This window comes from Triticum urartu, chromosome 1 (assembly GCF_003073215.2).
Source record: "Triticum urartu cultivar G1812 chromosome 1, Tu2.1, whole genome shotgun sequence".
NCBI classification, from domain to species: Eukaryota; Viridiplantae; Streptophyta; class Magnoliopsida; order Poales; family Poaceae; genus Triticum; species Triticum urartu.
In genome coordinates, this window is record NC_053022.1 from 449,040,833 (window position 1) to 449,053,890 (window position 13,058).

At 45.0% G+C, this 13,058-nt stretch overlaps 1 protein-coding gene across 5 annotated transcripts; it reads left to right on the plus strand.

Moving 5' to 3' along the window:
* Window positions 1-712: 712 nt before the first annotated feature.
* LOC125517764 lies at window positions 713-13,043 on the plus strand. Of its 5 annotated transcripts, none has more exons than XM_048682886.1 (12): window positions 713-974; window positions 8,377-8,556; window positions 8,674-8,784; window positions 8,909-9,241; window positions 9,370-9,546; window positions 9,633-9,920; window positions 10,078-10,200; window positions 10,671-10,868; window positions 10,987-11,222; window positions 11,419-11,623; window positions 11,708-12,013; window positions 12,344-13,043. In XM_048682886.1, the coding sequence occupies exons 1-12, from the start codon at window positions 789-791 to the stop codon at window positions 12,617-12,619; spliced, it is 2,619 nt and encodes an 872-aa protein (XP_048538843.1). In that variant the 5' UTR covers window positions 713-788; the 3' UTR covers window positions 12,620-13,043. The 5 variants fall into 5 exon arrangements, with proteins under 5 accessions (XP_048538843.1, XP_048538847.1, XP_048538846.1 ...); XM_048682890.1 differs by having other exon boundaries at window positions 758-974; window positions 8,366-8,556; XM_048682889.1 differs by having other exon boundaries at window positions 956-974; window positions 8,423-8,556.
* Window positions 13,044-13,058: the final 15 nt, after the last annotated feature.

Sequence of the window (13,058 nt, forward strand, 5' to 3'; positions counted from 1 at the left end):
GTCCCTCTTAGAGACTTTTTTACCAAACGGGAGGGACTTTTTAGGTACTAAAATAGGCATTTGGGACTAAATGAAGAAGACTCTCAAGGAGAGTCTTTCTGAGACTTTTTGGAAGTTTTTCAACAATGCCCCTCCATGCACCCATTGGCCCGCCATCCCATGATGTTGTTTGATTATTATTTTTCTATATACTATGGGCAACATGGTCATTTAATAGCATGTAGGAAGGGACTAGGGACTTTTTAGTCTCTGGAAACAAATAGGGAGGGACTTTTTAGTTGGGACTAAAAAAAAATCTTAGGACTAGAGAACCAAACACCACCGAAGAACAGTGAGTGTAACCATGAAAGTGATGTCCTCATCAAGCCCCATGTTCACTGCCTGGAGAACAGGAACCAACATTTAAACCTCCCTGACAAACACACCATTAACCGTTAACCGGATCTCGGACTTTGGGCATACGTCCGTGCCCCGCCACACACACTCACAGACCACAGTATTTGCTCACAGAAAGAAAAAGAAAAACAGACCATAGTCTCGCTCGTTCCCACTATTAACACGCGCACGCTCGGTACGCGAGCGTACCGAAATGGCCAATCAAGGCTCCCTGGACCCGTCCAGGGGACAGCGATCGAGCAACGACCCTAGGCTCGGGTCGCCTACTTATTACAGCTGCGTATACCCGCACAGATCATAAGCCCGTTCATTCGGCCATCGTGTGCGACCGTAGCGTACTGTACGTGAGGGGTGAGGGGAGGAGAAGACCGTCTCGCCGGCGGCTCGGGATTATGGGCTGGTTCGCGGTGGCGAGGACGCTGTCCTTGCTCCTTCTCGTGGCGCTGGCGCGGCTCGCCGCGGCTGGGATGCCGCGGCCGCCGCCTCACCGGATCCTGGTGGACACGGACATGGACACCGACGACCTCTTCGCCATCCTCTACCTCCTCAAGCACGACCGCGCCGAGTTCGACGTCAAGGTAACCGCCACTGCTCGCTTGCCTGTATATATAGTTGCACCCATGGCGGCTGCCGCTGCATGCCTGCGAGGCTCGGCTCGCCCGTGCGTCCACGACCATCCAAGAGATCCCGCTCCCTCGTCATTGAGCGTGCGCTTTTCTATTAGTAGCATATACTTTCGTTTCGTGGATTCTGCGCATTTTTTCGTGTTCTTTCTTCATGGACCGGTTTCCTCTCCGGGTGCGGTGATTTGGACGGCAATAGTGAACAGTGGTGGGGGAACAACACAGAAATGGGAGTGCTTTTTGTTCCGGAGTTGAGCGGCGGGGCTTTTCCCTGCCTAGCGGATAGCATTGGGCTTGCTTTCGTGCGAGGAGTACGTGGGGAAAAGGTTTGATTCTCCATTGTACTCCCTCCGTTTGGAATTACTCGTCATAAAAATGAATGTATTTAGATATATTTTAGTTTTAAATACATCCATTTTCAAGACAAGTAATTTCGAATGAAGGGAGTTCGTAATTGCGAGTCTTGGATGGCTGGCCGGAGCAACAAGAATGCAGCAGCTGCTCCCTAGCTTGAGTATTCTCGGTCGTCTCATCTCATCACATCTCTCTCTCTCTCTCTAGAGCATTGCAGAGGCCGAGCAGCATAGAGCTCTTTATTTTATTTTCCAAAGAAAACACTATTTTCATATACTGAAAAAATCTGAAAAAAGTATATACATAGATGTATATTTGTAGTATACACGTACACATATAAAATTTCATGAATAAATATGCTCACATGTAATGTATACCAAAAAGATAAATATACAGATTAAAATGGGCTTTATCTTTGTTGTTTTTGGGCCAGATATTTATCTTCTTTTGTGTAGCATGCAAATAATAGGTATTCCTTTAAAAAACCATGATGAAGCATTTTACATACTTGACGAACATGCATAATTTGCACGAAGAAATTGATATTTTCTGAAACTCTTAAGTATATTTTTCATGGAGCCCGGCCTTTGCAACGCCGCACTCCTCTCTCTCCCTCTCCCTCACTCCTCTCTCTCTCTCGTTGTGTTGTTTGAAGCACGCTCGCTTCAAACGTCTATGTATTGTTGGTACTGGGAGAGTATCAGGTGATACTCTAGGACTGCAAGAGGGAAAAAAAAATCCAAGTTTATGTGAATGAAAGGTTAAAAAAAATGTGCGAATGAATGAATGGGCGATGGATGCGACGAGACAGGTTATCATGCTCAGATATGGGCAAAAGAACATTGTTGTTCTCGTCGTCTTGGTGCATATGATTGTGTGTCAGTGTCACGTCACCATATCCTCTCCCGCCCATGCCTGAGCGCTAGCTTATCCTCTATTTTCATTTTATTTATAATAGTTCTCCACTATCCTCGCAATTCGAACGAACAAATGCACTGCCCAGGCACGACGCTTATACATTTTCTAACTCCGGAAATCGACGGACGACCGCCCTTTCGGTGCAAAAAACTGAAAAAGACGCGTCATTTCTCATCTTGAACACGTACGCCGGGCCCGACGTGGGGAAGAAAATGGAGACATGCCGCGTGACATGCATGACGGCCATGGGCCATGCATGCAGTGTCAGCGATACAGGTGTGTTGGATCGGTGTCGGACGCTGGCCGTGGATGGCCTACCAAAATTCGCCGTGCACCGTTTGATCTGTGTGTTAGCAACGTGACAGCGTGCACGCCTTCCTCGTGGACACTATGGGCAGAGGCGCCGATCGAAGAGCAGACGCTTCAAAGGGAACTACGCGTAGCTCGGCTGGTTAGGTTTCATGTGGTGTGTGGTGGAACAAACCTATCAGGATTCAAATGCTAGACTTGGAACTGGTGCTCGCAATTTCTTGAATTTATTTCAGGTTTTTCAGTGATATTCCTTCAGTTAGAGAGGACACCGACAACACGGCGCCTGTTCCTCTGGAAAAAAAAACGCGGCGCCTGTTATGAGTTTGTCAATTTTAGATGTTATGTCGGCTTAGAGCAACTCTAGCAGAACCTGCATTTTGCCGAACTGTAAACTGTGCTTACAGGTCGCGCGGAGGCGCTTATGCAGGCTAAAAAATGCGGCGGCAGAACAGAAAACCGCAAACAAACCCGTAATATTTTTAAAAAAGCAGTTTCGCGGGAGAAATTTAAGCAGCATCTCACCGGAGCTCGCTCGCATAGATGGTTCTTCTTCTCATAATAAGTTCGCACACTCCACATACATACACATTAAAGGTCAGAAATGCTAGACAGGGCCTAAGCTACCGCACTACTACAACAAAAATGAGCTCACCGGAGCTCCTGCGGTAGCTGCCCACCGGCAGCGATCGGTCGGAGTCGGAGTCGAGGCAGGGTACCGCGGTTGAGCCACCGACGCGCCCCCCGCTTGCGAGCGGCGTCAGATCTGGCGCGGCGGCGGCGTTCCGCCTCATCCCCCGAGTCGGCCATGGCGGTCGAAGGCTCACCGGCGACGACAAATCGAGCGGCGCGATGGGGAATTGGGGGCAAACGTGGCTGCGGGGGGATAGGGTTTCGACCCGCATCTGCCCCACAAACTCGCAGTTATACTGGTTCGGGGGTAGCGTTTGTGGGTTGCGGCAAAAATATTTACGGGCCGAACACCGATGCAGGCTCTGGTCTGGCCAGAATAATGGGCCGAGTCCGTATAATCGCCGAAATTATGCGGGTTCACGCCGGATGCGGGGTCTGCTAGAGTTGCTCTTAGTATCTTAAAGATACTCATAGGGATAAGATAGTGTGCATGCTTTCATAGAGTGATAGAGATGCTTGTATGTGTGTATGTAAGCAGCTGTGATTATACTGTGTTAAAAAAACCAAACATTCATACTGCATGCAACGCTGCTGTGCTCTTCTCTGGAATTGGTCAGTGCATTCAGAATCGACTCATCGTTTTGCGGACGTATTCGTTTCCTCTTGCTTGCCATAGCGGGACATGATTTATGCACTCTTACTCACGTATTGATTGTCAACCTTTCAAAAGATATAATTAAATGTATTTCACTCACATACGGGACTTAACACAAATTGACATGTATACTTGTATTTTTTTTGTGCGGCCAACACTTACGTAAAACATATGGCTGCAGAAATGAGACTGCAACTCAAAATTATGCTATCGATTTTATTTTTATGTTTATATATCGTAGCATAAGAGGGCGAACAAATTGCAATTCCAATGCGACAATATACCTCGCTCCCCTACTCGATCTAGATGTTTCGAAATTCAAAAATTCTCTCACTTTAATTCTTGCAAATGACCTTCTATGGGCGCTTATGATTCTCGAACACGTGCCGCATGATCTCTCCGTTGTACTATAAAAGTGGGGATCCATTTGCCGCCCCCTACCACTCCATGATTTTTGGAACAAATACATTCATTTATTAAATCACTTACACATAAGTAATTATCATTCTAAAACTGTATGTCAATTGTATTGTAGATAGTACACATGAATGCTATTCATATCCTGATTTCCCCTTTACCTCGCCCGGTCAATTTCGGGTTTCATATTACGTGCCACAAGCCTTATCACTTTGGCACTTGCTCCTTTGCGGTTATATTCGATAAGCTCTTATATAAAGAATGAAATCACAACAGTCATATGACAACATCATTGTTGGGTTGAAAGGTTGTCAACTTAATGCAACAACGTCGGCATGATCTAGACCCGATTAGGTTGTCATCCTTACCCTCCTTCTGTTGCTCCTAAAAGACATGCTATTTGATTTTCATCGTGTCATGTGATACTAATTGAAAGGCGTCTAACCCACTTCGGAAAAGAAGCCAATTGTCCTCATGTTGCTCTCATTGTTGTCAACATAACTTGTTGTTTTCATTCACTTATTTTCGGGAGAGCCGTTTTGGGTTTGAGGGGGGGGGGGGGGGATATGCACATGGATGAATAGTAAATTCAAAACAAAGTAAATAAATTTCAAAAATTCTGAATTTTTGTAGATGTTCATATTACTGTAACATGCATGCTTGACAATTTTTATTGTAACTTGCATGCTTGACAATTTTTATGTGAAACGAGATAGCAGTACTTTGTCGATGAAAAAAACAAAAATTAAGCGTAACATTTGGCGTTCGACTTTTCCTTTCTGCGCAGTTCAAAATACCTAAGCTTTTCACCCAAAAATTTGCAGGTAGCATCTTAATTTGACAATGAACATATTTATTTTTTTTCAATTTTTTTTTACATTTGCATATAACAATTTTTGCTCGCAGGAGCATATGCTCCCAAAAGCCGAATTGGATTTCTACTTATTTTGTACCTTATATCTTTTATTATAAAGTTATAGTTCAAATACCATCCACTTTCTTGTTATATTTTCGTTGTTCTGATAGTGTTGGTAAGGAAGGTTTGAAAGAGAACGAAAAACAGTCGCTAAACCGTAAAAAAAGCGAGGCTAAAAAACCGATTTTTATAATTAATAATTATTAATTCGGTAATTCCAAAACTAGTAAAGAAGACGTGCAATTTTTAAAAATAGGAAGGACGCCATAAACAGCGGCGTCCAGACCTGAACGCCATTAAGAACAATGGCCATGTCTGGACGCCATTGCCAATAGTGTCCAGTTCTGTGGTTTGACCAGTGCTGTAATTAAACTGAACGGAGTCGTTTCGAGTTGATTATGGAGTTGCATGAGCTGTAAAACCTAGTTCGCTGGCAATCATTGCTCCTCCTCCTTGCTGCACGGTAAGCAACCTCAGCCGAGATGTTACAAACCCTGCCACTACTCCATCAAACACAAGGGATTACTGCTCTCTCGTATTGATTCATTCAAGTATCAGGTCTAATTACAGGAGGGGAAATACTAGAGTGGAGAGATTGGGAAGGAAGAGAGCTAAGAGCATCTCTAGCTCCGCCTCGACTTGCGCTCTGGGTAGACAGCGGCAGAGCTCTGCCATGTACGCCTCGTCGAAGGCCTCTGCCCCAGCCTTTCCCTCGCGTCCGGGTCCTCCTTTCCTCCCGTGTGGAGACCACTCGCGGGTCAACGACATCTAGCCACGACATCTCACCGAACTCAAAGTTTCGGTGGCTGTCGACGCCGTGCAGTCGGACCAACCAAATGTCATACTCTTTGACATCCTGCTCGGCGGAGTGGAAGGATCCGAGCCAAAGCTTCTCGTGGGTGTGTTGGTTCGTGATTTCGTCTACCCGCGTCCCCATGCCCGCTATCGCACGCCAATGTATGGTCTCTAAGGCGGCGGCGGCACCAGGAGCTCGGGGAAGCTGGAGAGCCTGCCGAAGGAGGCTGATGGGACGATGCTCGAGGAAGCGCCGCAACGACAACGGGAGGCGAGTGGGTCGGCGCTATGCTAGCGGCTGTGCAGATCCACGCTGCGGATGGGCGGCGAGGCAGGGCATCCACGGGATCCGGCCATGACGGCAAGGGTGGGGGTGCGGGAGCTGTGGGGTGGCCTGCGAGATGAGTGCGGCGAGGGATTAAGGGAGAGAGGCAAAGAGGCATGGTGTGGTTTTACTCTGCGACCGAGCAGTCGAGTAAGTTTAGGCACTCGGCTCGGCTCAAAGTAAAATATATACTCCACTATAGGATTCACGGGATCAGCTAGATCCCGTGTAGAGGAGTAAAATCGTTTTTTACTCTCTAGAAGATTTCAGGATCGGCTAGAGATGCTCTAATCCTTATTAGAGTCCTTCAGTTCATTTCATGATCGCTTCGGATAAGCTATAGGAATAAGAGCAACACTACTAATAGCCACATTAACAACATAATTAATTGGCATATCCCTCTTCTATCTGACACACTCAATGTAAGCGTGCCGCTTGAAGGGAGTGGAGTGTCTCGCTAACTTGCGGGGTCCAACCAATTGCATCTTCTCTTCCAAATTTGTGTTACTCCGGCCATACCCATAGTATGATTGCGACGTTCGCATGTTGATGCTGCGATCGGGATGTTACAGCCAACAACGCCGACCATCACAGCCGAGACACCGTGTCATCGGCTGCTCGCCATTATGATCTACCAATCGACATTTTTTTGGACAGACAAGCGGATTAGGTTGGAGACAGCCGATCTAGGGGTTCCTGGGTGGTTCAATCATGCACTGGACGCCGCTAACACTAGCGTTCAAACCTGGATATGGTTTGCAATAGCGGCCAGCTTGGACGCTGTTACTCATAGCGTCCTTCCCATTTTCAAAATCTCAAGTTACCTTTTCCAGTTATGGAATAATTGGTTTATCATTTATTATTAATAAAAAATCGGCTAAAAAAGGCTGCCTCGTCGGATCCCGTTCAGCCGTCCGATGGAGAAGGTAGGGTTGTTCTCCTTCGTCCGTCTCCTCCTCCCTCTCTATCTGAAGGAGGCGAGGGGCACGTCAGACACCTCGCCGCAGTTCAGAGAGCTCGCGCGCCGGTCAGCTCCGGGAGTTCGGAGAAGGTCCTTTGCGATTCCCTGACATAGATTCATGGTCTGGATCTCAGGGACGGCGGCGGGCCATCAGTGGTTACGGATCGGCGATACAGCGCGGCAGTGCCCCCTACCGCGCACGAGGAGAATCGGGAGGCGCGTCGGTGCGGCGGAGAACACCTGCGCCCAGCCCAATGTCCAGGCAGGAGGGCATGGATGCCAATGGCCGCGCATTCTAACTGCACGCTCGGCCTTCGTTCTCCACCTAGCAGCTTGGTCTGTAACCGTGAATCCATGGTCGTGCTCTCGCGCAGTCGTGGGGGGACGCATACGCGCCACCTGCGCGCTGCTCTTCGGTTCGTAAGCGCCGGAGAGCCCACCGGAAGCCGTGTTTTCCTTCCTCGCGGCGAGGCAGATACGGCTTGACGGCATGCCATTCTGAGTGCCATTCTGAGTGCTCCGGCCGGTGGCGGCCAGCCGGCCACCGCAATTCCAGTCCTTTGCGTGACAGCTTGCTAGGTCGACGGGCGCCGTGACATCCCTACTCCTTCAGGAATCAGGCTTCAGAGGTAGGTGTGCCGTAAAAATGGTGTTACGCCGGCATCTCATGTGCGCCCAGAAATTGCTCGATGAAATGCTCGCATGGTTTTATCTAGCTCAGATTTGCTGATACTAATATACTAGTCTTTTGCGCCCTTACGCATTATTATGATACTTTTCTGCTATGAACACTGATGATTTGGGCTCCTAATGTCGTTTGTGCAGTAGGTGTAGTTATATACTCCCTCCGTAAAGAAATATAAGAGTGTTTATATCACTAAAATAGTGATCTAAACGCTCTTATATTTGTTTACAGAGGGAGTAGTTGTGATTCCCGCTGAGAGAGAGGGACAATACCTAGTCTAGTAGTGTTGTGCGCTCAACTGAACTGAACCGCATTTTGTCTTTTCTTCCGGTATTCTCATGAGTCATGACCCTGTTGTTCGAAATTTTCATTTGCTAGTGCTTTCACAGGCTATAACTATCAACGCGAACTCATGGACTGATGCTGGTCATGCAGTCAACCAGTTGTATGATCTCCTCTACATGATGGGCCGTGATGACATTGCGGTGGGAGTCGGAGGGGAGGGTGGTATATCCAATGATGGTAGAATTTATCCTCACGTTGGTGGCTATTTCCCAATAATTGACCAGGTGAAATAGATGGCCCATGTCCATCTGATTCTCCTTGCAAGTTCTGCACTACCAAATTCTACATTGTAATTTTACCATGTTCGGTAAAAATAACTGTTTGTGACTTCAATTCCTCAGGGAATGTCAACAATAGGGGAGTGTCGATACCGACAATCAATTCCACAGGGATCAGGTGGCCGCTTGGACATCAACGCGAATTATGGAGTTCGACGGGAAATTCTTCCTCAGGTACAGAACAAAGATAGTAACCCACCATTCATGCCTTTTATCTCAAAACATGGTTGTAGATTCTTTCAGGAAGACTGTACTGGAAGGCAGTGCATTTCTTAACTTCCTTTTGGCCTTGAATCAGGGAAATAGAAGTTACTCCCCTCTTCAACAGCCAACAACTCAACAGGTGATGATTGACACCATATCCGCTGGGCCAACGAATGTCTTCCTCGTCGGAACACATACAAACTTTGCGCTGTTCCTCATGAGCAACCCTCACCTAAAGAAAAACGTGAAGCACATTTACATAATGGGTGGGGGTGTGAGATCGCAAAATCCCACTGGTTGCTGCCCCAAGAACGACACATCATGCGTGCCACGACAATGTGGTGATCATGGCAACATGTTTACAACTTACACCAAAAATCCATATGCCGAGTTCAACATATATGGAGACCCTTTTGGCGCGTATCAGGTAATCTAGAGGCACACCAATTGTTTGCAGCCCAGTGTTAAGCATTTAACTGCGCTATCTTCTTTTGAGGAATCAACTATGTTATTGTGCATCTGGAATTAGTCTTATCTCTTTATCTGGTATTACAGGTCTTTCATTCTGGTATCCCGATCACCCTTGTGCCACTCGATGCAACCAACACGATACCAATCACTGAGTCCTTCTTCAAGGCATTTGAGGAGCAACAGAGCACTTATGAGGCACAGTACTCCTTCCAGTCTTTGAAGATTGCTCGCGATACCTGGTTTGATGACCAGTTCTACACAGTAAGTTTTTACATGTGGTGATATGTTAATCTGCATGTGTACTTGTGTTATTGGTTTAACCTTGTTCTTTTTTTGCTTTAATTCAGAGTTACTTTATGTGGGATTCTTTCATGTCTGGTGTGGCACTCTCAATAATGCGCAATGGTCAGAAACTGAATGGCGATAACGATTTTGCTGAGATGGAAGTGATGAACATAACTGTGGTTACATCCAATGAACCATACGGTGTGCATGATGGATCAAATCCATTCTTTGATGGACATGCAAGCCCAAAATTTGATTTATTGAAAGGTGGTGTACATAGTGGTCATGTTCAGATAGGATTCAATGATTCATTTTGTGTTTTGAAAGGGGGCACTAAAGGAAAATGCCAGGTAACTGCAGTTTAAAATGGAAATATATACTTATTACATAACATCAGAAAGTGCAAATCAGTAGAGATATGTGTGCATCTAAAGATTTCATCATTATATTATTGAAGACTTTTGGTTCATCGTTGTATATAACATGATGGGCTAAATATTTTACCAGGATGGATACACCAAAGAAGTGCAAGGTCCTGACTCGGTTGCTGTACTTGTCGCAGTGAAGGCAAAACCTAATAGAAATGTTAAAAGTCCTCTTGATAGAGAGTTTTTTGACCACTTTCTCGAGGTATTTGTTTCTGAAGTACATGCTTACTTTTGATTTGATCCTCTGTTGTTCTGAATATTCTCAAGGATGTCATTTTCTGACAAAACATTTGTTAAACCTTGAGTGATGAATAGAAAAATGTGATGACTGATGATGATCCAGGAAGAGCCTTACATTCCTGTCTATTTTATGCACTTGAGACAAGCTCTATGATTGTTGAATCTCACAAACAAACTTCAACAAAAGCAGTAGGAAAGTATTTTTTTAAATCTGATTAAACATCTAATTCTGCAATCTAAGATTGCAGTCGAGATGTAAGGGGTTCAGAAACATAGCAACACCATGGGAATACATAATAAAAAAGGAGCAATAGGGATGTACTAGTAATGAATATGTAGATGGGAAATGAACAATGACATAACATAATTCTCTCCAATCAACTTGTTTGCTGCACTGTTTATAAGTCAAATATTTTTCATCACCACATGCAGGTCCTGAATCGCCCTGAACACACTGGGCACTTCAATTTCACCGATCAGTTTTGTCACTACAAAGAGATTATGTACAAACCTGATTTGAAACATCAGATTAGAGGAAAGCCTGTCATATTTGACATGGACATGAGTCCTGGAGATTTTCTTGCCCTCTTGTGCCTCCTGAAAGCACCTATGGAAGCAATTGATTTGAGGGTCAGTATCATCTGTGCTAATCTCCCCTTCCAATAAACTTGCAAAAATATTTACAAAATCATACGGTAAACATTGCCTGTTATAAGTCTAATAGTCATTTATGTTCTTACATATGCAGGGGATATTGGTAAGTGGCAATGGTTGGGCAAACCCAGCTACAGTAGATGTTATCTATGACGTTCTTCATATGATGGGCCGTGATGACATTCCAGTAGGACTTGGGAAAATTACTGCGCTTTGTGCCCCTGACCTTGGATGTGAATACGTGAAAGCCATACCACATGGTTCTGGTGGTTTTCTTGACACTGACACCCTTTTTGGACTAGCCCGGGTGTTGCCCAGAAGTCCTAGAAGGTACCAACGCATGGTTTTAATTAATGAATTAAAAATACACGTCTTACATCTAGATATCTTGGGGTCTCGTATCAAAAATATGATTTTGCAGCCTCATTCTGTATGCATAAAGACAAATCTGGATATTACTACTGGCACACAGTCAAGTATGACAGAAATGTAGACCACGTGGTACCTAATCATGTTATTTTATCAGGTACACAGCAGAAAATTCAGTAAAATATGGTGCTCCAAGGGACACCGCGCGCCCTGAGCTCAGGCAGCCATTGGCTTTTGAAGTTTGGCAACATATTAGAGAAGAACTCAAACCAACTGACAAGATAACCATCCTGACCAATGGTCCTCTCACAAACATAGCGAACATCATTCTATCCGACACAAAAGCAGAATCAGTAATTGAGGTTAGTTCCAAAAGCTTTTGAGATACACATTACTTCAGCTCAGCGGAAATTTATTTGACTAAAAAGTTTCAAATGTCTGAGCAGCGCATTTTTATAGTCGGGAGTCATTTGGCTGGCGGAAATGGAGATGGAGGCAATGTGTTCACTGTTCCATCAAATAAGTTTTCAGAGTTCAATTTCTTTCTTGACCCTCAAGCTGCCAAGGCGGTTGTAGAATCTGATTTAGACATCACTCTCATTCCTTTGAGAGCTCAACGCCAGGTGGCTTCTTTCAAAGAAGTCACAAGATCGTTGTGTACTGCTGAGAAGACTCCTGAATCATCGTTTGCATACCAGTTGTTGCTGTCAATGCAGAAACTGCAAAAGAATAACCAAGCATATCGTCACATTGTAAGTTGGTTTTACAGGTTCTATATCTAAACTGCCATAATGGAAAAAACCATTTTAGATAGCGTTGTTATACATAGAGTAACAATAGATAGTGTTGTTATACATACAGTATCCAAATAAAAGGCAAAAACTTCCATAGTAATTTTATCTGGATTATCTAGTTTCAGTTAGCATCATCTATATATTCACAAAGGCCTGTCAATTATATACCACAATTCAATAGTGAAAGAAACCACTTCAGTTATTTCATTTGAACAGTTCGTATTCAAGTCGTATATTTGTAGCAGCAAATTTGTGATTTCCTCTTATTTTTGTTTGTCACCATTGCAGGACATGTTCCTTGGTGAGCTTCTTGGTGCTGTGTTCTTGGTTCAGCAATCACATCTGAATCACTCGATCACCCAAAGGGCCATCACTGTTAGATCTGGTCATGTGAGCATCGATGGTCAGACCATCCTCCGCCGGACGAACGGAAAGGTAGTAAAGGTACTAGATCATCTCGACGCAGATGCTTACTACACCGAGTTTGCGAAGCTGCTCAATGCGAAGAAGCAGTCTGCGGTCGTGGGTAGCTTTGATGAGCAGAAAAGAATGTGGAACAAATGACGCGGTTCTGCTAGATAGTCTGGCGCGTGGAGAGGAAAATATGATTCTCGCTTGCCCTCCTCCTTTTGTTGTAAAAATGTCAACACCGCAAAGCTCGCCGGAGGAGAAATTCAAAGCAGTTGTGGAACACTGCAGATTCTCACTATCTGTCTTCCGAATACCTGCTGCTGCTGGCTTGCTGCAAGATGGTTGCCGGTGAGAAGGAAGGGAGTCAGCAACCAAGATGGTGATGATGTTTTTTTTTTTTTTTTTGCTTTGCTTGTAGTGATAGTTTGGTTTATGTTTTTTTCTGTTTGATGGGAATTGGAGGGTGAAATCCACGTCCTGTAAGGAAATAGTTGATTATCTTATATGCAAGGTAGTTTTGTGGTATGATGATGATAGAGGGTTCTGAAATTCCAGATGCATGGTTCAGAACATTGCACATATACTGAAATTG

What these genes read in the sequence shown, in the direction of transcription:
- LOC125517764 (XM_048682886.1), top strand. Translation starts at nt 789, where the DNA reads ATGGGCTGGTTCGCGGTGGCGAGGACGCTGTCCTTGCTCCTTCTCGTG. An exon ending in ATTTCCCAATAATTGACCAG is followed by an intron (nt 8,557 to 8,673) that starts GTGAAATAGATG and finishes TCAATTCCTCAG; the next exon opens with GGAATGTCAACAATAGGGGA. An exon ending in TGGAAGCAATTGATTTGAGG is followed by an intron (nt 10,869 to 10,986) that starts GTCAGTATCATC and finishes TTACATATGCAG; the next exon opens with GGGATATTGGTAAGTGGCAA.